Genomic DNA, 26,297 nt, shown 5'->3' on the forward strand with positions numbered 1-26,297 from the left:
AATGTCAAATTAATTTAACTCCAGAGAAAGGATAATTTAATTGGGTTAACTCTAAACTAACAATTTTGTGAACTAACTCCTTAAAGGATATTCCACAGGGACCAAAGGCACTCTTTCCCGTTTGCTCAAATCTTGAAGAAAAATATCAGGCAGCACTAAAAATTCAAACTGCAGAGCTGGTAAGAATGTGTGGATGTAGGAATTTAGAGGCTCCAGTGGCTCAAGTGTACACTGGCCTTCATTGAAGGCAATTTGATTAGATCTATCAAAATTTGACTCAACAATTCTAACTAGAATTTATCCTAATAGAAATACTCGCACAAATATGCAAATACATATATACGAAGCTGTTCACTGCAATTTTTAAAAAAACAGAACTTAATCAGTAAAGGATTGGCTAAATAAATTCTGATAAAACAATTCAGTAGAATACCAGGAAGCCACAGAAGATAAAGTACTGACATTAAAAGAAATCTACATTATTCTGCTGAATGACAGAAGTATGCCAAAGAACAATACATATAAGAAAGATTCCATGTATATAAATGATATGGCTGCACAGTTAGGGTCAGGAACGATATAAATACAAATGTTGCATCTGGGGGCAGAAGGCAGTATGCACTTTCAGCTTTATACTTTCTGTATAGTGTGAGGATTTCCCAACTAACCTGTGTGTTGGATACACCATTTGCATCCAACACACAGGTTAGAAAATTGGAGGGCAGGGAGGTGCCTAGGGATGTATTTATACCTAGATGAAATCTTAGCCATTATCCCTAGCTCAACTTCTCCCATGGTATAAAACCACCCAAAGAAAAATGATGATGAATCTTGAATAAAAGCATGAATGCATTCCAAAGCTAAATACAACTGAGTTAAATAATTGTTTCAAATATCCATGCAGTATTTCTACTTCTTAGTTATAATTCATCAAGAACTGACTCAATACAATTGTACTTCTATATGACATTATGGAATACAAAAATAATGCATAGCATTTTATGTACATAAATACCCTCTCAACTAGTCCAAGTATCAATTTCTTCATCTGTAAAATGGAAGTGAGGACTAGGGTTGAACTACAATAATCTTACCTTCCAGTTACCTTCCAGTTGTACCAACTTAACTTCAAGTCATCTTAAAGTCAATGTTCAGTTTTGTACCTCTATCCTCAGGAAATACATTTTATTTAAGATCCTAAAACAGTGTAATACAAACTGTTATATTACACTGGGGTGATCCCCTACAACAAGATTTTTAGGGTGAAAGAAAAAAAGTCCCCTGTCCTTTTAGAGAACAATTTCCTCAAGAAAACCATTAAGTACACAGCACCTTGAAAAAGTGTTTTATTCTGGAAACAGATGAATACGAAAAACAGCCTTCCAAAGTTGCCAGAAAAATAAGCAAACCAAAGACAAAATATTTTCTGCCAGTTACGACTAGCACTGGCACTGGTCCTCCTTATGAGCCTAAAGCTTTATAAATGGGCACAAGAAAAGAATCAGATTCTAGAGCTTTCCAGCTTGTAAAATGTAAGGAACAATCTTCAAAGTACAAGGTCCATAATCATCTATAAATGTAGTCTCCATAGGAGGAGGAGCAAGTAAATACAACGTGGTAAATCTTTCATAAAGTTAAATTTAAATGACTGTCCTATTGTCTGAGTTTTCACCCTATTCTTTGGGAGGATTAAAATATACTTCCTTTAATAATGATGAAGACAGTGGCTGACAGTTGTGTAGATATGCTTTACTGTTGAACATCTTAACCAGATAAAATAAAAAGATGACAAATTCATGTTGTTTTCCTGTTTGCTTAGTTAAATTTTACTAGTTCTCATGATATTCCGAAGTCTGGAAGTCAGTCGATTTCCACATCAAAGTTTTCTCAAGTTGGAAAGGGCCAGGATAATCATCTGATGTTAGTGCTGCCCGTGCAAAAAAAAGCCACATTAATCACTATTTATTTAACCCACAAGTTAAAATTAAGTAATAAGTGAAGAAAACAAAACCACAGATTAAAGGTCTTATGAAACCATTAAAAAGAATCACAGTTGGGACAGTGGTGTTAGAAGTATTTTTCACCAAGTCAGTTCATTCATTTGACTAGTTTCACATCATTCACTCACATCAATGTTAATTAAGTCACTGCTTTTATCACAGTATCTTTTATACATGCCCCGTTTAAATTCTGAATGTAAGAGTTCTATCCTACGGGATAACCCTACACACTTCAAAGAAACCAGAAGGCAGGAAGAAATTTATCAACCCTTCATTAGTTTCTTGATATGGAATTTTTTTAAGCCTATTTAGAGAGATTGGTTGGTATTTGCAATACACAACATTGGTGGTCACTTGAGGAACAAAAAACAGCTGCTTGTGGGCCATACTTCTTAATTAACATAAGATCTCTCAATGCCATGCCCTGAAAAGCACTAGCGGCAAAGATGTGTAAGTGCAATCTCTCCTCGCTGCCAGCCCACTGCAGAAGAACACAGGAAATACCCAAGGAGCAGACCACAGCCATCCTCAAAACACCATCATCACACCGCCGAGAAGCACAGATCTCAGACGAATTCTGGACCAACGGAACCTAATCGCATGCATATGGGAGTCTAAACGGCCTGTGGACCTTCTGAAACACAACACACACATGCTTAAATCTCCGTTTTTGCAGACACCCAATTCTTCTTAAAGCACCTCTTAAAATTACAAGGTATGTTTACACTTCTGCTATGATTTAACCAACTTAAAAGTAAAAGCTCAAGTAAATATTTATATTACAAACATTAAGAATGCCCTTAAGGGGACTTCCCTGGTGGCGCAGTGGTTAAGAATCCGCCTGCCAATGTAGGGGACATGGGTTCGAGCCCTGGTCCGGGAAGATCCCACATGCCGCGGAGCTACTAAGCCTGTACGCCATAAATACTGAGCCTACGCTCTAGAGCCTGCGAGCCACAACTACTGAGTCCGAGTGCAACAACTACTGAAGTCCGCGCGCCTAGAGCCCGTGCTCCACAAGAGAAACCACTGCAATGAGAAGCCCGCGCACCACAACGAAGAGTAGCCCAGCCCCCATGCGCCACAACTAGAGAAAGCCCGTGCACAGCAACAAAGACCCAATGCAGCCAAAAACAAAATAAGTAAAATAAATAGATTTATTTAAAAACAAACAAAAAAAGAATGCCCTTAAGTAGCAGAAGATCAACGAACCCCAAATAGGGAGCAGATATCAAAGAACAAGTAATATCAAAATAAGAATTATTCTTCCAAGAAAAGACACAAATCTACACAATATGAAACTACAGGTTAAATAAAGGATTACTGTGTAATTTTTTTGTTGTTGTTCTACACCCTAAAATAGGTCTAGTATTGATGAGACAGCTTTTACAAATGCCTCTCTCTGGCTGGGGACACTCCTGGCACACGGCCTTATATGGCATAGACCCTGTGTCACAGAGGCCTGGCAGGGACTTGGGTGCCACTCCAGCAGCCAAGGCACTTCAGGGAGCTCTGGTTCTCAAAGTGTAAGGTCCCCGGGGGATGAGGATAATGGATATTTGCCAAAGATAACTAGGACCATCTAGAATCATTCACACTCAAATCTCTAAGCTAGAATTACCCTCCTCTACTCCAAATCAGAGGTTGTGGAGTAGATATGCTGAGAAAACAGTTCAGAAAACAAATGTTCAGGACATTTATTAGGCAATTAATGTCAAAGAGCAGTCTTTTAAAAACCAAATATCAAAATATTCTTAAAGCAATCTCCCTATCCTCTCTCTCCACCGTCTCCAGCATTACTTTCTTCACGTGAAAGCTCACCTCGCCCTCTTGAAGAACTTCGACCTCTAGGAGCTCCCACCACTGTTCCTCCTCCTCCTCGTCCTGTCAGTCGCAGGACAGCAGCACTGTTTACAGACATGGAAAAGTTTCTCTGCCAAAAAAGTGAGAAAGAAAAAAATGAATAAAACAAATAAAACTGCATGTTGTTCCTGGCCATCTCCCACTGCATCTATAAAATGGCATTTAATGACTACTAGAAATGGGAAACAATCACTACATGACCCACTAAGATGCTCCAAAACCTGATTTTAGCTGAAAATTTCAAATTAACATTTCAGATCAACAAACATTAATAACCAATGCCTTATACTATGTTAGGTTCTGTGAGGAAATATTAAGCAGACAAACTCTAAATGCTGTATGTATCCGGAAGCAGACAGGATATTTATGCATCATAATATATACAGAATACTCGGTAAAAGAGATCTGGTTTGAAAGGGTCCTTTAACTACTGAAAGGTGGAAATGAGAGGGAGTCACAAAAGGTCTGAATCAACAGTATGATAAAGAAAAAAATGATCATTTTGCCTCACACTGCTCACCACTGTGAATTAGCAACTCCAACTAGTATTTAATAGAATGACAGGTATCAGGGGTGAATGGGGAAGGGCAAAGTAAGAACCTACATAAGATCAACCATCTAAACGGGTAGGGGGAGAGAATGCTTGAAAAAAATAAACAAAATCCCAATCGCTTGGTCATTAGCCTGCACTTGCACCCACAGTCAATCTGGAAAAGGGTCAAATACAACAATAGTAGCGGCTGGGCATCCTTCAAACATGAAGAGGGACACAGGAAGACAGGAGGTCTGGGATTCAAAAATATGTTTAGTTGATACTTCTGGATAAATGGAATATACAGAGCTTAGGAAAAGGTAAAGCAAGAGGCAATTATAAAAATATTGAAAAATGATCTATAAGATATCAAAATCCTGGGCATTTGAAGGAGAATTTCATAAGAGAGCTTTAAACTCGGAAAATGTTGGAATATATCCTTACCTGAATACTTTCTATAAACTTAGAACCTAACAGACATCTGTGCAAAAATGCAGGTGTGGTAACAGTGTGGCAAATCCAACTTCAGCGTGGCTGTAGCCAAGGGCCCTCCTGGCAAAGGGGCAAGAAGTGAGGCTTAAGAGCACATCAATCTGGTAGCAGCTACCTAAATCACAGGAAAATAGAATCCTGCAATTCAACTAATATTTTAAGTCCAAATTGTTCTCCACTGTGAAGTCCTGATTTGCTGTTCTGATTCAAGATCAATTGAAATGTGATGTCTAGTCCTCTTTTGAAGAAATCAACATGTAATTGGTTTTAAAAACTTCTACTTTCATTACTGAATTTCTTGTTTTAATGTATGGGTCATTTTCTCCTCATTACCTGTCATTACTTGTCTTTTTCAGAACTGTGTTCAATACAATTTGTTCAGATAAATTTTAGAAACTTATCAATGGAAGTTTTTTCCTTTGACTTTTATAGGTGTATAATCATATAATCAAGTAACTTCAACATTGAAGACTTAAAATGTAATTGATAACTAAAAACTAGAGGCAGATACCAAACTTGATTAGTACTTATTTCAAACTATTTTTTAATAAAACTTAAAAAAAAAAAAAAAAAGCTTGTTGAAACAAATGCAATAATTTATCTTTTAACACAGAGTAACCAGTGGAGTTACTGAATAATGCCTCTGGGATCACAATTAAGCAAGACTATGAAGTCCCAAAATCTAGATTAATATATTCTAAAATTAGAAAAACAGAGGTCAGAGCTAACTGTATTATGTATACCAGGATCTGACACTGTTGAACACCTCATTACCATAGTATTACATGTATGAAACTCAAATGCACCCATCTATAGCATTCAGGGAAACTCTCATATGCTTTCATACATCCTCACACATCGCAGCTGAAAGTGCAAACTGGTATAATCTCTGGAAGGCAATTTCTCAAAGTATATTTAAATGTCCATACCCTTTGACACAACAATTCCTCTTCTTACACATGTGAAAAATAACATGAGCAGAAAGATTTTAACTGCAGTACTGTTTGTGAAAGCAAAAATGGCAACCAGCTAAGAATCAACCAAAAGGAGCTAATTTAAAAATCATGGCCACCTATACAGGGAATTCTGTGCAGTTGTTTAAAAAAATGAGGCTGGAACTTCCCTGGCGGTCCAGTGGTTAAGACTCCAAGCTTCCACTACAGGGGGTAGGGATTCAATCCCCGGTTGGGGAATTAAGATCCCACATGCCAAGCGGCGCAGCCAAAAATTAAAGATTAAATAAATAAATAAATAAAATGGGTAATCATGTTTAAAAAAAAAAAAATGAGGCAACTCTATTTATTAGGGTGGACCATATAAAATGGCTAATATTCAACCATTTCTGATCCAGAAAGCTACAATTTCATACAGTCAGCCTAATATATCAATACAAAGATATAAAGAACAGCTGGAGTTAAGAGCATGGAGAGGTTAGACTGCCTGAGAGTGAATTTTGGCTCCTTTACTCAACTTCTCTGTGCCTCATTTTCCTCATCTATATAATGTGAATAGGAATCTACTTCGTGGGTTGTTGCAAGCACTTAACACATTAAGCAACAAGTGTTTAGAACAGTGTCTAACACATATTAAAAGCTAAATAAGTATCTGTTATTATTTCCCAAATAGATGCTCAGGTGAAAACAGTAAAGTGTAGAACTGTATGCATAGTATGCTACCATTTATGTGTATGTGTGTTTAAAAGAATAGATGCATAGATAGTTGCAGATGTATTAAATACCCTAGGAAGGGAAGACAAGAAAATGGAAACAGTGGTTATTCCTGAGGAAGAATAATAGGTAGCGAGAGTCTGGGTTACTCACAAACTTGCTTTTCACTATATGCACTTTGTGAATTTTGTATATACATGTATTATCTAGTCAACGCTGCATAAATGATTTTCTTTGATTTCAAATAAATAAAACACACCAATCTGGTAGCAGCTACCTAAATTACAAGTGTAATGTGTAGAGTCATGCTTTTCAAACTGTGATAGACATACAGGGAAATGTCAAAACAAAGAAAAACTGGGAGATCTTATTTAAGCGTTAATTTTGTTCTAAGAAAACCTTTTACCTAGTTATATTTTATACATGCATGCATGTATATATATATGTGTGTATATATATATGTGTGTGAGTGTACTGGGGGGGGGAGGGCGTGGGTAGTGAGGGAATGTGCACAAGCAGAAAATTACCTTGCAGTTTAAAGATAAAATATTCCCTTCAGGTAACTTCAGGAACTAAGATATGCAGCAAGAAGCTATTTTAGGTTATTAGAATTATTTACCTCCCCAATTGGAGTAATAGGGTGAATAAGTATACAAAACTCTAGCCTAGGAAGATCTAAGCAATTCCTGAACAGGTACCTGACTATCCAAAGTATACACTTCAAAATGTTAATGAACCTTTTGCCAGCTTTAAGTACTGTCCTACTCCAACATATTTTACAAAAAGAAAGGCTACGAAGTGTCAGGAATTCCTAAATGATGCCTTTTTAAATGCTTTCAAAAATGAACCCCTATGGTCTTCTGTGATTACCATGAAAACTTCACAATCCTTACATTAAGCCCTTGTGATTATAGCATCCAGACCTTAACACCTTAAGATAAACTTTTCCATTATAAAAACAAAATGAAGAGTTACTCCTTTAGTCATTCTAGAACTAATTTTGGAGTGTAGGTGTACTGCATACCTAACTTTATTCCTTTTCAAATTGTTAACCAACAGTTCCCAGCAGCATTTGTTGAATAATTTTTGATTTTTCAAATGATTTGTGTAGCCCTTAGTAAATACAATTTCTTAGAAATGTTACAGGATTTTTCTGAATGATTCAATTACTTTTTTTTTTTAAATTAAAAGTCTATCATGTTTTGGTAACTAGTAGCAAGTCCTCCTCCCTACTTATTACAAAGCTTTTCTGGCCCATGTAGTCTCTAAGAAATCCAGGCAGTCATTTAAGGAAAAATAAAAAGAAATTATTAAAAATATTCATAAACAGTTGGAAAAATAATCACAAAAGATTGAAACTGGTATACTGAGCTATATAAAAATTAGCTTCTGCATTAAAAAAATCATAAATGAAATCAAATGCAATTAAAAATTTAGAAAATTTAACAGGTTAGGGTTAGGGCTAGCTCAAGAAAAAGATTACTATCCAAAAGAAAAATTGGCAAAGACAAGAACAAAAAATTAAAAGAAATATAAATGCAAACATCTGAGAAACTGCACTAGGGAAAGAAATGCCAAGTAAAACAATGGAAGAATATTTTATCCAAATCTGCAGAGAATTTTTTCAATAATGTTGGAAGTATAGAACAAAGCTTAGTATACACCATCACCTGCACAAAAAGGGGGAAAACATATTTACTTGGAAAAATACACAAGAAGCTGCTAACACTGGCTGTCTTTCGGAAAAGGAGACAGGTGGCTGGGGGAAAGGATGGGAGAGAGATTTTCTATTATACACTGTTCTGTAAATTTTGATTTTTAAACCATATGATTTGCTGCTTATTCAAAATAATTAATTAATAAATAAAAATACTGAACGTGGCAAAAGTAATGGTAAAATGCTACAGGTATGGCAGCAGTGAAACAAAAGAAATATCCTCATACAAAGTTTCTTGAAAACGATTTAGCAGTATGGAGTGATTTGCTTTTATTTCCAAACTTTCAATTCTAATCAGCTGATCTATATGTCTATCCTTAAGCCACAGTTTTGATTACTGTAGCTTTGTAGTAAGTTCTGAAACTGGAAGTATAGGTCCTCCAGCTTTGTTCTTTTTCAAAATTGTTTTAACTACTTAGGGTCCCTTGAAATTCCATACGAATTTTAAGACCAGCTTGTCAGTTTCTACCCAAAAAGCCACTGGGATTTTGATGGGGATTGTACTGACAGTAGATCAAAACAATATTAAGTCTTCCATGGCTTAATAAATGCTGATGCCTTTCCACTTATTTAGCCTTTAATTTCTTTCAACAGTGTTTTATACTTTTTATGTAAAAGTTTTATACCTCCTTATTCCTAAGTATTTTGGATTTTTATTTTTGGCTGCATTGGATCTTCGTTGCTGCATGCGGGCTTTCTCTAGTTGCGGCCAGCAGGGGCTACTCTTCGTTGCAGTGCGGAGGCTTCTCATTGTGGTGGCTTCTCTTGCTGTGGATCACGGGCCCTAGAGCACGCGGGCTTCAGTGTTGTGGCATGTGGGCTCATTAGTTGTGGTGCTTGGGCTCTAGGGCACGAGGGCTTCAGCAGTTGTGGTGCATGGGCTCAGTAGTTGTGGCTCGAGGGCTTAGGTGCCCCGCAGCATGTGGGATCTTCCCGGACCAGAGATCAAACCCGTATGCCCTGCAGAGCAGGTGAATTCTTAACCTCTGGGCCACCAGGGAAGTCCAACCAAGTATTTTCTTTTTAATACTACTGTAAATGGAATTGTTTTCTTAATTTCCCTTGTGAACTGTCCATTGCTAGTATACAGAAATACAACTGGTTTTTGTGTACTGATTCTGTAGCATACAACTGTGCTGTATTCACTTAGTACACTATAAAAGGACAAACACAAAATCTGCTACTTTCCAGCCCAAAACTCTAACTTTCTCACAACATCATTTAGAAAATTGGTGACAGGGCCACAACTACTGCAGCCCGTGTACCTAGAGCCCACTCCACAACAAAGAGAAGCCACCGCAACGAGAAGCCTGCGCACCACAACGAAGAGTAGCCCCTGCTCGCCGCAACTAGAAAAAGCCCATGTGCAGCAACGAAGACCCAACGCAGCCAAAAATAAATAAATAAATTTATTTAAAAAAAAAAAATTGGTGACAGAAGAGCACATTTTTAAGCACATTGTGAGCTGAAGATCTACATTTTCCTTTAATGGTAAGAACTGGTAAAAAATTGGTGAGAACTCATGTTTTGCAGAAGAACTGAAAAACTACATGTTTCTGAAAAGAAGGCCCTCTCCCCCCAAAAATAACTCTTTCTCTCTACTCAAATACATCTCCTTATACTCAACAGCTTCAGATCTAAAGCAGAATCTAGTCAACTAAGAGAGGCATCCAAACACCAAGAGTAAGAAGGAAGCAGATCTGGGGGGAATGGAGGACACTCCTCAGGGCCTAAGTAGGAACTTCACATTTTCATGCCTCAGTGGGAAGGAACAAGGGTTTGACTGAAGCTCAAAGGTAGATACAAACCTGTTCTTCTTCTGTAAAGGGTACAAGAGCCAATGGCGGCAGGGGTTCCTCCTGTAGGATTGGCAGAAATTCTTTATCCAGAAGGTCTGAAGGTATCTGTTTGACCAAACACATGACCAAGAGATTAATGCTATCCCTCCAATTACAAGAAGATATAACAAGAAAATAATTCTTTGATTCACCTGTTGCTGATTATTAAAAATATGGATTAAAGCTTATTCAGACACAATTAATATTCTGAAAGGTTCAAACATTACAAACCCCAGTCACTCTCCCTGTCCTCCCATCAGACTACCACTCTCAGATTTGATATACAGCACTGACTCTGGTATTCCAGAGCGCACATTTAACTCAAAGCACAAGGTGGTAAGGAGAGTTTTACAAGCAACTGTACCTGTCCTAAGCAACCATCATTAAAATTTGATTCTTAATTCATTAATAAAATTAAAAACAAAGTATACTTAAAAAAAGAAAATGTTATTTCTCACTAGTCAGGTAATAAAAGTGTATTTTATATAAAGCAGAAACTAACGCACCATTGTAAAGCAATTATACTCCAATAAAAATGTTTTTTAAAAAAAAGTGTATTTTATACTGTTTGAGTTTTGATCATTTATAAGTAACACAAATGTGGTGTCACATTTTAAGATTTTGTCCCCACTGAAAATTTTATATTTAACTCAAATGAAAAGAACAAGAGAAGCATCTGCCCTCCTCACTCCTAACTTCTAACTGGAAAGAATAAGAGATGCAATAAAGAGAGAAGAGAAAAACTCTTCCTTTCTTAGCCATCATACTGGGATAGAAATAGAGGTTAAGAGGAAATTAGTTAGACAAAGCATTAAGTCCTGACTATTCTCCTGTTTTCACGAAGCTTTCTACTCCTGTAATGAAATGTTAGGTCTTCTCTAAAAAAATAAAGAGTACGCAACATTTAGAAGAGTCTCTGTGAACTACTGCAGGTTCCAAGAAGAGCCTCTGTGAACTACTGCAGGTTTCAAAGCAGGAAAAAAAAGGGTAGAGAGAAAAACCATGGCTGTTTCATATATCAGCACATAACTGTACATAACCTGAAATCTCATTCATAATTCTGAACTCTTTCCTACTTTCTTACCTTGTTGTCTTTAAGGAAAAGTGCTAACATTTCTTCTCTGCCATAACGATAGTCTGCTAACTTATACTTCGGCAATGCTGGAGAAAGAGGAGGGGATGTAATACTCCCACCACTGGACAGAGCTCGGAGCCTAAAATAGTAGACAAAATATAAAATGAAGTGTCAAATATTCTGGCAGTAAGGACTTTTTATTTTCATATAATATACTATAAAAATTTTATAAAATAAAAACGAACAGAAAAAAACCCCATTATCTCAAAGTATCCAAGATTTTAGCTCTAATACAACCTGCTATAATAGCTAAGAAAACAGCTCATTGAGAAATAACTAGACAACCATTTGAAAATTCCTTAACTTAGAAAGTATCAGGGCTTCCCTGGTGGCGCAGTGGTTGAGAATCTGCCTGCTAATGCAGGGGACACGGGTTCGAGCCCTGGTCTGGGAAGATCCCACATGCCGCGGAGCAACTAGGCCCGTAAGCCACAACTACTGAGCCTGCGCTCCGCAACAAGAGAGGCTGCGATAGTGAGAGGCCCGTGCACCGCGGTGAAGAGTGGCCCCCGCTTGCCGCAACTAGAGAAAGCCCTCACACAGAAACGAAGACCCAACACAGCCAAAAATAAATTAATTAATTAATTTTAAAAAAAAAGTTTAAAAAAAAATGAAAGTATCGTGGTATGTCTGTGAGAAGCTTAGGGGGTGAGATGGGGACACCTTTTTCCAAACTATAAAAATAACATATAATTAAAACAAAAGTCATATATCACCTTACACCCACTAGATTAATAAAAATTAATAAATCCGACAATACCAGTTGTTGGTAAGGATGCAAAACAATGCAAATTCTCAAGTAGTGTTTGTGGGATTATAAACTAGAACAGCCACTTCGAAGAATGATTTGCTAATATTTAACAAAGTATGCTACACAAAAGAAAAAGCAAAATACAGAAGCTTATAAAAAAGATGATACTTTTATATATGCCCGCAATATTTCATAATTCACTTTTACTGAAAGCAATTAGTGATCAGTGTAGAGAATTTTAAAATGCAGTACAAGGAGAAAAAAAAATAAAAGCCATATTTACTGCTAAGAAGAAAAAAAGTAAAAATATACTTCGAGCTGATAATAGCAGCTGCCTCTAAGGAATGGAACTGGGAAAAGAGAAACATTTTAATTTTATAATAAGATGTTTTATTTTAAAAAGGAGCGGGGTGCAGGGGAGAACCTCAGCAAAAGAACGGCAAGAGGATGATCGTACTGCAGCACTGCGTCAAACAGCAAGCGGGAAAACTACCATCAGGAGCAGCTGATTATCTGGGAGTGGCCCGAAGTTCTATAAAGTAATAGATAACAAGGGTAAAAGAGACCACGGTACTGCAATGCAGTAGTTTAGCACAAAGGAAAATTCAACAGAAGCATTAAAATATATCCCCCAAATTGCTAAGCTTTATTGACAAAAAAGGGGAAGGGGGAATGGTCTACAAATTATACATTAAAAAGTGTGAAGGCCAAGCATAGTAAATACTTGCACATTATTCAAAAATGGCAGGAAAAAACAGTATGTACATAGTAAATATATAAAACGTGCTTACATGTAGAAAGCAATACCAAAAAAAAAAAGGAGTATGCATTAGTAAAGTGAGACTCTAGGGTTTTGTTTTTCACGTCAATGTTTCTATCTTCTCTTTCCACTTATTTTTTAATGTTTTATTATGGACAATTTTGAACATATATAAAAGTACCAAGAAGAATATAACAAACTGCCATGTACCCATCACCCAGTCCCCAATCCATAAGGCTCCTTCTGCAGCACCATCTAACCATCCTTTAATACTATTTTGAAGGAAATCTTTGGCTTTCAAGATTTTTGAAGGAAATTATTTTCAAGTTTTGAGAAAATCTTTTGAAGAAAAGTTATCTCATCTGTAAATATTTCAGAATGTTCTCTCTAAAAGATAAGGATTTTTCTTTTAAGTCTCAACTTTGCTGATTTTATCCCTGTGATATAGTTTAACATGTTTCTCCGTTCTCTGCATTTCATGTAAATTGGTGACTGGATGCACAGTCCTGATCAGACCTGGCAAGACTACTTCCATGTGGTGGTGTGTTATTCCATCAGGAGGCACATACTGCCTGGTTGGTTTTGCGAGGCTAAGCAGTCCCTGACGACCAAAGCTTAGATCCTTAAGTTCACTAAGGTTGCAAAGTGACTTTATCATTTCTTCTTTATTTGCTAGCTTGAACAGTTCTACAAAGAGAAACTTCCCTCTTACACTATTTGGTATTACCTAATAGGATATAGTTCATGTAAGAAAGGAAGGAAAAAGCCTTCATTCTTTCTTTTCACTTACTAATTTTCAGAATAATGACTTGGTTCACTAACATCCTCCAACAGTAACAAATTATTTTTTATTAATGTATTTCAGTTCACTGCAATTATTCTTAGCCATACTCAAACTATCTCATCTTTGCCCAGTGGGAGAGGCTTCAGGTTGGCTCCCAAGTCCTTCTGACCCAACCCTAGTAGTCTTTAACAGCTTCTTTTCTATCTGGTAGGTCAAATGTTCCAAAATCAGCTTATTTCTTGCCTCAGACTTAGAATCAACCATTTCACCAGGGAGCCTGATCCTCTTTAGTAATATATATATTAAGACACAATCTGGGTGCTAGCAGTGTTCACTGCTACTGGGTTGGTCTTTTGTTTTCTTTCCAATTATTCTTGGACTCAGAGGTCATTGAGTCCAACTCCTACAAGACAGATTAAACAAACCAGTAAGAAAACAACATGCCCACGAAGGAGTGATCCAACCACTGCTGAAGGACCTTCCGGTACAGTGGTTTGCATCAAATTCATGTACATTTGAGCTCTTTCCTGAAAAAGTGGAATTAATATCCACTAAGAACTGAAGCTGGGAACGTTACACATACATTACCTCATTTAAGTTCCACAACAACCCCAATATAACAGATGAGAAAAATGAAGCCAAGGAGTTAAGCAATTTGCCCACAATCACCGCCAGCAGAACAAAGAGTCCAAAGCTAGGTTTTTATGACTAAAAAGAGCAAAATCTTTCCAAATTTTTATTTAAAATAGCCAAGGTTTATTCTGCCAAAAATTAATTTTTAAATATATATACATATATATAATTAGGAATTATTTTAAAATATCTTTCTTATACTGAGTCAATATGCTCCCCAAGAGTTTCTACCACTAGAGGGCACATCTAAGCGCTCTTCCAAGTGAAAATCATCCCAGTATTTGCAGTTATTTCATCTCACCAGAGACTTTCCCTCTCACTGCCCAACATCCCTAATTTCATCTGCTCCTCACAAGGTTTCAAATCCACCCACAAACCCCACGGGCTTTCCATGCCTGTGAACTGAACACTTCTTATAGGCACCACACCTAAAAAGTAACACGACCAGAATGCAGACTCAAGAGATTCCTCTAGCTACTGTGAAGAGAACAGACCAAGGCAGGCTGAGAGTAATTCAAACTAGGAGAAGATGGTAGCCTGAATCAGGATAATGGCTGTGCTATACTAAATAATTAACAAATCCTATCCCAAGTCTTCCTTCGCCTACAGATATCTGGAAAAGCTAAAACATATTTGGATAATGTCTTTCCCTAAAAATCCACCAGTGATCTTTAACTCCTCTAGGATCTTGCTCCATACAACCCCCTTTTAGAAATTCAACCCTTCCCTATTGGCTTTCCCCTCATCTCTAAATATAAATATATCTAATAGTGATTTGTTTAAAACTCCTCTAATGCAGCATCCCCCTCTACCTATGCAGCAATGGTTATCTTTCCTCTTCATTTCAGAGACATCTCCACATTCTCACTTCCCAATCACTTCAAAACCCAGCGCAACCTGGCTTCTCCCCTACCACTCCACTGCTCTAGAAAGTTCAATAACCTCAACACTAGGCCCAAGTGAAATTTTTCTGTCCTTATCATCTTCATCTTCCCAGCCATATGGAGATCTGTTTAACACAGGAGGCCCAGTGCTACTCCTAGTAGTACTAGTAGTAAGTGATAGGTAGCAGCAGCAGGGCTGTCTAAAACCCCCCGATACTCCACAATCCTCACTTGTTAACTGTTGTCCAAAATCCAAACTTCAGCTTAAAAAAGTAATTTAGAATTTCAATGTAGATGTGTGAAGACATAGGAATCAAAAAGCACTTCTGTGTAAGTTCACAATTCTCAATTCCAGCTCTGAACTCTTCCCTAGAGAGTAGGGTTTTCTTATTCAACCACTCACAGCCCTTCAAGTTTATCATATCCAAAACCCTACTCATCAGTTTATTCATCCCAACCTCCTTCATCACCTGTATTCCCAAAGGCAAGTAAGGATACCACCATCTACTCAGACACTGGATTAAGAGTCTGGAAATCATCCTTTACTCCTCACCTTCTATCCATCTCCCATAAGCAATTACAGCGTCCCACCAGTTTAAAATCCTGTATCTCTCAAACCATCCCCTGATCAAATAACCTATTATTGTTCACACATTATTGTTCACACTTTTATTTCTTACCTCGACTGCGGCAACGGCATCCTGAACAATTTAATTAGGCATACTCCATCCTCCACACTACAACCAGTTATTTATCTCAAATGCAAATCTGAATAAAACACTCCCTGCTCAACAATTCTTCACGGGCACACAATGATCAAATAAAAGCTTCTTAACATAAAAGGGCTACCTGCAAGCTCTTCTCTCCCACACTTCACATTACAGTAAAGGCAAACGTCTTGGAATTCCCCTCTTAAACCTACGCTTTCCTGTCCCCTTGTCTTTACACATGCCCTTTCTACCTGGAATATTTTTTCCAATCTAATATTTTTTCACCTGGGGTGTGGTGGGGACTGCCTGGAAGCAGAGAGGTTAAGTGGAAAGGAGGAACGGAACAGAGACAATGAGGAGGGGGGTTGGAACGAGAGTGGTAGGAGGGAAAGGAGAGAGAAATCTACACACAAGTACCTGCCCAATGTTCATGGAACTAATTGACTAGTGGGAAAAAAAGCTAATAAACAGTCATACAAATAGAGAGCTAGTGAAGGATTCTGGAGAAAACTTGATCCAATTTACATTTTAAGATTACTTTGGCTGCAGTGGGGAGAGCAATCAGAAGAAAGAATGGAAGCCAGGAAACATCAGAAGGCCACTCCTTATAGTTCATGTCAGAGATGACGGTGGCTTACACTAGGGTGGAGGCAATGAAGATGGAGAGAAATGAATGGATTCAAGAGATATTTTGGAGGTAGAATTGACACAACATTGTGGTGGAATAGACGTAGGGATACAGAAGTAAAAGAAAATATCCAGGATAACTCCAAGATTTCTGGCTTGAGGAAAAGGGCACACTGTGGTATTAAGATGAAATAAAAGAAGAAATTTAAAAGGGCAAAATTCATAAGCTCAGTTTTGGAAAACTATGAAGGATGAGATGCCTACAGGCATCAAATGAGCAGCTGAATATCCTGTACTGGCATTATACTCCCTTTACAGCACTGACATTACTGTGAAATTATTTAGTGTCAGCTTCCCCACTAAATGATTCAAAAGTAGGTACCATGTCCTTTATCCTTGTTGCCTCAGCACCTAACCCAAGACATAAAACATATGAGGCACTTGATAAAATGTTTTCTAAACAACTTTTAATATTCTCTTCTAAAATACACCCTAGGATAACATCTAATTTACCATTCCTTCAGATGGCAGTTATCTTTTACTCTTTTTGAAAACTGGGACTATTAATGCATTCCATCCTCTAGAACATCTCATTTTCTCCACAATTCCACAAAGATCATGAATAGTAACCTAGCAATCTCAGGTTTGAATTCTCTTGCCCCCATGTCCCCCACCCTAAGACTTGAATCATTCAACATTTATTTACTAAGTACCTACACTAGCTAAACAATGGGCTTACCAAAACTGAGAAATACAGTGCCTTTCTTAATGGAATTAGTTCTTTTCTGAGTAAGGTAAACACATATAAAGAGACACAGTACAAGGTCATAACTACTTTAACATAGGTCTAAACAAAGTGCTTTGGGAAAAACAAAAGTGCCTCATTCATTTTTGCAAGGAAAGACCTGGGGAAACTTCCTTAAGGCCATGGAGATGAGACAGAAGAAACCCCAAATGAGGTTCCTTGGCTCCTTCCCCATAAAGCCAGGTAACTGTCTGCAATTATTCATTCCGCTATAATAAATTCCTTTATTATCCAGACTTATGTAAGTAGATTTTGAATGCTCAAAATAAAAATAATAAATAAATAAAAATCCCCAAATAAAGCAAGTTACAATGAATTTGTTTTGCTTTTTAAAAATGTCTTGAAGTATACAATTATTTGCAAACAAGAAAGAACAGGAGGATATAAACCAAAATATTAACAATGGTCCTTTGGGTGGCACGATTAAGGGTAACTTAGATCTTTTCTTTCTCCTTTTGTACTACTGCTTCCTCCAAGGTTTTATGGAATGAGCGTGAATTATTTTACTACTGGGACTAACAACAAAAAAATTCTTTAAAATCCTAAATCTACCAGATTTAGAACTAAAAAAATTTTTTCTTCAAGGTAGTACTATGTGTTCTGTCAAGGGTGAAGTAAACAGGCAGGGGATGGGAATTAAATTCATACAATCCTTCTTGTGGTCAGTCTGTCCATATATCATCCAAAGCCTTAAAAATTAAACTTTTGATTTAATAATTCCACTTCCAAGATATTACTCCAAAGGAAATAATCAGCAACACAAAAAGAACTGTTCAAGGATGTGTATACATATTGACAATAGCAAAGTATTAAAAACAACTTTACTTTCCAACAATTCACTCATTCATTTAACAAATATTTATTGAGTACCTACTATGTGCCAGGCACTGGAGATACAGCAATGAACAAACAGTACAAAAATCGAGACCAAAGTACTTGCCCTCGAAGGAGCGCACAGTCTAGTGGGGGTTGGAGGATGGGATATAAATAATAAAGAAAATAAGTAAAATATTTGGCATGTTATATTTTGATATAGACCATGAAGAAAAAAATTAAACAGGGAAAGGGAGGTAGGGAGTAAGGGGAGTTGTTATACAGGTGGTCAGAAAACATCTAAGGTGGTAATATTTGAGTAAAGATTTAAAGTGACTCTTGTTTTATACCTAAAAAATGATTTACTCCTCCATTAAATCTATCTCACTCTTTTAAAAACTGCTTTGGTAATTATGTAGTACATTTCTTTATCCTAAATATAAAGATAAGCTAAGACCTAATGATTCTTCCAGACCTACCGTAAAAAGTCCATGCTTATGGTCATTCACGGTCTGTCCCTAGCACAATTTCCAATGCTCTCCCATCCTCACTACTGTCAAATAAACCTCTTCCTTTTATACACCTCTTACCGAACATTATGTTTTACATCATTATAAAAATGATGACCTTAGTAGAAAGAATACAGTATCACTAAATGTTTCTGTATGGTTCAGTTACACACAGATTCAGTGTAATGACTCTAAACTTTGATTCTCAAGTTATTCTGGACACAGCTCCTTACCTCAAGTTTCACAATGAATGTAATGTTACATGCAGAAAAAACACAGCGGTAGTCTCTATTCATACTGCAGCTTTCTAGATCAGGGTTATCTGAGTTACTTCAAGGTCTCATATATTCCCTTTGCCAGAAGAAATTTTGATAGATGGTGCAAAGAAGGCAGTGTGCCTACTTAGACCTTTGCTCCTCAGTTTATCAGCATTTCAGATGACTAAGGGAAGGCTCCTAAATTCTAATGCCTGCAGGGTAACAGAGGTAACAGTTAGCTAAAGCTACTGCTTAAGCATGGGACTGGTAACTTTCCTCTGCTAAAGCTACGTCAATTCAAATTTTGTGTAAAACACTGGGCTGATCAAACAAAACACCATCAAACAAAACTTCAGAGTACCGATGAAAAGGATGTGTAAGACCCTACTGATAGACTGGGTCAATGACTCACTGAAATGCCTTTGGGAACCCATGGTTTAGGACAGGGGCCAGCAAACTGTTTTTTGTAAATGGCCAGAGAGTAAATATTTAAGCTTTTTGAGCCAGATGGCCTCTGTTGTAACTACTCAACCTTGCCACCAGTGTGAAAGCAGCCAGATACTATGGAAACAAATGAGCGTGGCTGTGTTTCAACAAAACTTTACAGTCCCATGGCCATAGTTTGTCAACCCATTCAGCATGAAGTTAAATGTGTAATGACTCTAAAACATCACCAGGAGTGCGTTTTTTTCCTTTTGTTTTAGGTAAATTCCTGGTACTGTCTCTCTTTGTTATTTCTTAATAGAGAGATAGTGGAAGAAAAAAAAAAAAAACTACCTTAAATTAGCTGACAATTTTAATCATGTTTTTACAAAGAAAGATACAAGAGAGTGTGTAAATACAAAAGAGAAGCAGTTACAAAATCTAGATGAAGGCAGAAAAGCTGCACACAAAATGGCTTACAAAGTGGGCTATACGAATTTAAAGCCACCTGGTAAGATGTGAATAAAGTTTTAGCTATAAGAACGTTCATCAAAAATATTTTTATAATAATGAAAAACTGAGAACAGCCTGTATGTACTACATCTAGAAGACTAGTTAAATAAATGATGGTACATCCATACAATGCAACCATTTAAGATAATAGGAAATATTTATTGATAAAAAAAGATATTTCTGATGTGGTTTTTTTTTAAATACAGGTTACAAAACTGAATGTACAGTATGATCCCATTTTTGTGAAAATAAATGTACATTTACACAAATAAGCATACACAAAACTACCTAGAAAGATACACCAACCTATTTACAGTGGTTACCATGGACAGTGAAATTATGGTGATTATATCTTCTTCTGGATTACTTGTAATTTCTAATTTTTCTAGAAGTAATAATAAGAACTAAAAAAGGTGCAGAATTATTTAGGTCAACATTTCCAAAATAAACTCCCAAAGTATATAAGTTGCATCAGTTCTTAGAATTTCAAATAGTGATTTCTCCTCAGTCTCCAAATGCTAGCTATAAGGGCCAGGAAAACTTAGGAAATACACATAAAAAGAAATGCACATAACAAGGTAAGTAGGGAGTTACTACAGGAAGTCTGATCATTTATCAAACCACCACCACCTAAACAATCAATAATATTTAAGAGACTATTCCAATTTATCTATTTTATATACTGCCTCTGGTTCAATGTTTGAATGGAAAAAGCAACTATCATTATTCACGCCACTGATGAGAGGATCTTCAATCACCAACTTTGGGGGGAAAGGAAGAAGAGGGGGGAAAAGTCACACTACAAGGTGATGGATCTCAAAATTCCATGAGAATTCCATATTCGGGGTCCAAACACATCTGTAAGAGACTCAAAGGTCAATTAATTGTTATTATGGCAAATGCTAACCCGATCCTAAATGGGATGTTAATAGCCAGTGTAATTCTGGATCACCTGCCTAGCCCATCAATAAAATAAAACTCAAATAATAATCCAATAAAAACTATTTTTTCAAAAGAGTCTATGAATAGCACTCACAAACATTGTAGCAGAAAGCATACACACATAAAAATGTTATAATTATATAAAATTATATATGCACCTAGATAAGGGCTCAAGCACAAACTAAATAATTTACTAGGGTGGTGGGACTCTGAGGAGTTTTAAATCCATTATCATTCCACAACCAAAACAGAAAGATTTTTTAATAAAGTATAAATGCAGTCACTAACCAAATAATAACTTATTCCTAGACTAGCTATATTGTTTTCAAGCAGGCACATAAAGCAAAGTCTCAAAAACATGCACATTTTATAAACCCCCCAACACCTGCACAAATACCTTACTACTGTACTAGTCATCCAATATCGAACAGGGTGAGATTTTGAAAACTCACCATTCAGGCCCGAAGTTCAGCGTCTGCGTTTCCGCTGCCATTCTTTTCCGTATGTTTACAATAGATTTTTATATGAGGAGAAACCTGTTAAAGAGAAAAATATCTCCATACAGTTGGTCACGATTAAATGCAGAATTCCAGCCCAGAAAGTATAGTTAGGGAGTGTGTTTTGCTTGTGCTCCTCTCAACCAGTCACCAGAATGAGGTCTTTTAATCCCTATTTATAACAATACAGCAGGCAAAGTAAAAATGAATAATTCCACCTTTACATTCCAATTCACCATCTTTTTATGTTTATGTGGGGAAAGGAGGCATGGTACCAGATGATGCTGGTGAGACAGGTGGTAGAAGACCATGCAGGGCACTGGGGACCAAATTAAGGATCTCCTTTTTTAGCCTTCGAGCAATGGGGAGGGAATGAAGGGTAACAGATTTACATTTTAATTTGTATTACTCCCTTGCAATGGCTCTCCCATCACCATGAGGTGTATCAAAGATTCTCCTTACCTATCTCACAGCTTCCGCCACAACTCTCCTCTCCCCACTGTCTGCTTAGCCCTTTACACTCTAGTGATTCTTTAAAAGTTACCTTGGACCATCAAGTTAAAATAATAAGCTAACCAATTTCATGAGTGATCCTTCAAGAGCAATTTCAAGATATCAGATCTTAAAGTGAAGTAAGTCAGACAGGGAAAGACAAATACTGTTTATTACTTATATTTGGAATCTTTAAAAAGCCAAACTCATAGAAACAGAGAGCAGAGTGGTGGTTACCAGGGGCGGGGGGTGGGGGAAATGGGGAGATATTGGTCAAAGGTACAAACTCCAGTTATAAGATTAACAAGTTCTGGGGAATCTAATGTACAGTATGGTGATTATAGCTAATAATACTGTATTGTATACCTGAAAGTTGCTAATAATACTGTATTATATACCTGAAAGTTGCTAAGTTGCTAAACAGAGTTTCTTTTTCACAAAAAAAAGAAATGGTAATTATGTGATAGGATGGAGGTGCTAGCTAATGCTATAGTGGTAATCATTTTGCAATATGTAAATGTATCAAATCAACACATCTGACACCTTAAACCAACACAATGTTATGTCAATTATATCTCAATAAAGCTGAAGAAAAAGGATATGAGAGTTTAGAAAACAAAATACTGTAAACATTGTAACATACTGTAAATATGTCCAAGATGTATCACATCACCCTGATTGTTGCTGTTTAAAAGATCTAAAAACAATAAACTAGAAATTGGTCTAAAACACAGAAACGGCAAAGTAAAAATGTGCTAACATCCATAATCAGCTATTTATCTGCCCTCTTCCTGGAAAGTATTTCTGGCCCCATGTCAACCATGTGGCTTCCAAGGAGATTCCCATGTTCTTACTTAACCCTGATTACCTTTTGCCTGGCCAGACAAGTGTGCACACCAGACCCAAGCTGAGATCAACTTAGTGCCCTCCCCACCTCATACTGATAATTCCAAAAAAACATAAGGCATATGGTTTTTCCACTTTAAACTCTCTGAAACTGGAATGCAACTTAATCAGTGCCATGCTACAACTGCTACTGGCCCACAACGGAAGCTGTGTCACAGCTGTCATCGTCTGCACAAGGGTAAAACTTGGTCAGAGCCGCTCCTTATCGTCATCCTTTCAATTGTGTTGTTCCTAGGACCCGATTTTAAGTGCTGCTTAAAACACCTTCAAAAAGATCATGCTATGATTCTAAATTGAAACATACTGTGTAATGGAAAAGAAAGCAAATACAGCAATAGGATATTAGTGAAGTAACTCTTCATCACTGGAGGAATGATTGCAAGTGCTTTGCAGAACCTGAGAAAGGAAAAAAAACCACATGAAGATAAGCTTGTTGTGGTTTGCTGGTGAGACCTGACACTGCGCAATCCATGTGGCCACAGGCAGCAGCCCTGATGTATTTAAAGGAGGAAAAATTAAACAGCTTAGACTACTTTTAAGAACTTCACAAGCACCAAACCACTGAATTTTAAATCAATGAGAGAATAATGGAGCACTCTCTTAAGAAATGCTTCATCGCCAACACCCTTAATGACATGACACTACACGGATGGGGAGAGGGAAGAAGGAGACTTCTACAATCCTAAGTTTTTCACAATTTAGAAGAGTCAGACTTAATGTGTAGAAAGCTGAAGAATATCTTAACCAATTTATTTCACTTCTATTTTCCTTTTTATATATGCACAAAATATACACTATATAATAAAAATCCATTAGCCTTATTTGCTAAATAAGTTTAAACGAATTCTTTTTCAAAATGTAAAATAAAAAGTCTAAGTAATTAAAAAACTGTGCCAGCGTTTACTTGGCAGTATGATTTCTTTCTTAGTAATATATAAAACGAAGAATCTCACAACTGATGCATATTAGATTCAATTAAATTATGGTACATCCCAAATGAAATCACTTGTCAAGGTAGTGATGATAAGTCAGGTAAGGTGCCCACTGTAGATTAGGACAAGTATCCTGCTTACAAATCAGCTGTGTAAACTTATTTAGCATAAATCAATTCAGTGTGCTTTAAAAAAGTACGTGGACCTACTTGGCTAACAAACAGAGCTGTAGAGACTACAACTATAAAATTTTATTGTAACACAAAATATCTTGAAGGAGTGTTTTTACCACCATTTTAAACTCCACATAGCCAAATGTTTTATATTCAAACCCCTATGGACTTTGGACTTTGACCACTGGAAAACAACTCTGAATTAATAAAGCAGGTCCAGATTTGAACCAGACTGAATTTATAAAGCAAGTGAATCTCAATTAAAAACTGAATTATTTGTGATATTTGTGAAAATACTAAAATCATTCTTAGAGATTTAATATTCTCTTCCCCTTTAAATTACTACAAGGTTACACAGGTCGTGGAAATACAAACTCCACGGGCGCCATTACCACAAAGGATGCAAATGGAGCCCCTAGAGTTGTGTTGTGCAGGCAGTGGTCTTGAGTTACAGAAGCCCTGGATGCAGGCAGCACCTGAAGAACATCGAGCAAGGAAATCTTTATCACTCATTCCACCTATAAACCTTTATGTAGAGACAAAATACCATACAGCAAAAACATTAAAAGCTCAGAAGTTTTTTAATGCCTTGAGCTGGGAGCCTGACCACCATTTACTACTTCCTATGGTAAGAGTTTTCTGGAGAACTCTTAAAAACCTAGAATAATCATCCAAGCAATTTAATTATCAACTAAAGAGACCTACGTTACTCAGAATGGTGTTCTGCTCATTCTCCTTTATGAATTAAAGCAGGAAATCTATGAGTTATGACTGAAGAAATCTAAACATTTGAAGTACTGTAACTTCTAATCCTGAATTCCCCACCCCAGATTGCTCCTTCCAAATCAATTTAAATGAGCCCAGTTCTAATGTATTTATTTATATGTACTGGAGGGATTGTCTTACACGATGTCTTTGAATTATAAATTATTTGGAATGGAAAGTGGGACTTATTTCTCAATTGCCCTTTCTAAGGATGCAGGGAGGTATCAAAATGAGCATAGGCTTTGCCGTCATTTAAACCCCACCAAGCTAAATGTTGTCAACTCAAACCCCCAGTAGACTTGTGACCAATTAGGAAACAGCTCTGAATTTTTATAGCAAATCAGGATTTAAGCCAGACTCTGGAGGCTGTGCTCCCACCATGCTCTTCTGCCTCTTTAGACTGCCTTTTCTTGAAACTATTTCCTTCCTTTTCCTCCACGACCAGCAATATACTGATATATTTTTCCTATCTTCACTTCCTTCCTATTTAGTCACCATTCCCCAAAAGCTTCTCTCCTTTACTAACTTCCCTCAGTGTACCCATGGTTTATTTAACTATAAATTCTGTGTAGATACTGTCTTGAGTCTTACTTACAATGGTGTTCTCTACCAACACTTAGGGTAGAACTCTGCCTGCTGAATCGTGGGGGATCTAACATAGAACATACAGTGGAGGTGCTGTCATAGCAAGAGCAACCAAAAATTCTTCCACAAATTTCTGAACTGTCCCCCACCCCTGCTGTGAATTACATATTTGACTTTTTTCTCCCATGACCTATGTGGCTTTCCAGCAGCCTGCTCCTCCCAGATAGCCATCTAACAACAACTGATCAAGGTACCACTGTTTTCACCATCCACTGGTCAGCCAGGCTCAAAAGCCTAGTCATCAGAAATTCATTCCTCTTCTCTATCCCTCATATCTAATCATTTTGCCTGAAATTTGGTCAATTCCTCCTTCAAGATTCCTTCTGCATTCTCCTTTCATTATAGCCAAACATCTGTTAACTCATGTCTGGATTATTACAATAAAATTCTAACCTGCTTCCCTGACTCAGCCTCTAATTACATCCAATAAGATCAATCTTTCTAAAGCACTGCTCTAATTACATCCAATAAGATCAATCTTTCTAAAGCACTGCTCTGGTCATGCCTACCCTTCTTTATAACAGTCACTAAACCTACTGTGCATAGTCAAAAATCCTCGTATTTTCAGCTTCCCATCAATCTGACAATCTGCACCTTCTCAACTCAATCTCCCACTGTTTCACCTCCAAACTCAAAGCCAAATGATAATTTTCTACTTCTCTACTGCATTCTTCTTCTGTGGTTCTGGCTCATGCCATTCCCTTACCCCAGAAGGCCCACCCTCCCTCCTTTACAGTGGCTTATACAAAACCAAGGATCCATTCAAATAAACACTCCATAAAATATTTCCCGAAGTAGAAGAAGGAAAATCTAAACAAAGGATGCAGAAATGGAATGGAATCTATAGCATGCAATACTGGCGGTGGGGTACTTTTTGAATCTGTATAGAAAAGCTTTAAAGGAAAGAGAAGATGGAAAAGAATCAAATTTGGGAGGAAGGACACACCATTTTGGACAAAATGAATGTGAGGTGCCTGAGGAGCCATCCAAAAGACCATAATATACATACACCTTGAACTCCAGTGTAGAGTCAGGATAAGAGACATAGATTTGGAAGTAAATCTACAGAATTGAAACCAAAAATTGAATGAAACTATCCCAAAGCAGGAATCAAGAAGGGACAAGCTCAAGAGACAAGAACAAAGCCTCAGCAAACACTGTGCAGGAGGATACGGGAAGAAAAAAAAGACCATGTAGTCAGGTATCTCTAGCCCTAACCTTTCACCTAAAAT

General features: G+C 37.0%; 1 protein-coding gene across 8 annotated transcripts in view; it reads right to left on the reverse strand.

Annotated features, from left to right (window-relative positions):
* The window catches only part of GIGYF2 (GRB10 interacting GYF protein 2), a 126,431-nt gene that overhangs the window by 81,392 nt on the left and 18,742 nt on the right, over nucleotides 1-26,297 (reverse strand). For 7 of the 8 annotated variants that reach the window (XM_082395507.1, XM_082395505.1, XM_082395503.1 and 4 more), the window contains 4 exons: nucleotides 21,108-21,191; nucleotides 11,194-11,323; nucleotides 10,080-10,175; nucleotides 3,822-3,933 (listed from right to left, as the gene is read on the reverse strand). In XM_082395507.1, coding sequence (XP_082251633.1) covers nucleotides 3,822-3,933; nucleotides 10,080-10,175; nucleotides 11,194-11,323; nucleotides 21,108-21,148 — 379 coding nt within the window. In that variant the 5' untranslated portion in view covers nucleotides 21,149-21,191. The remainder of the gene's footprint in view (nucleotides 1-3,821; nucleotides 3,934-10,079; nucleotides 10,176-11,193; nucleotides 11,324-21,107; nucleotides 21,192-26,297) is intronic. The other variant, XM_082395504.1, reaches the window with a different exon arrangement.

Source organism: Balaenoptera borealis, assembly GCF_965194805.1.
Source record: "Balaenoptera borealis genome assembly, chromosome: 6".
Classification (NCBI taxonomy): Eukaryota; Metazoa; Chordata; class Mammalia; order Artiodactyla; family Balaenopteridae; genus Balaenoptera; species Balaenoptera borealis.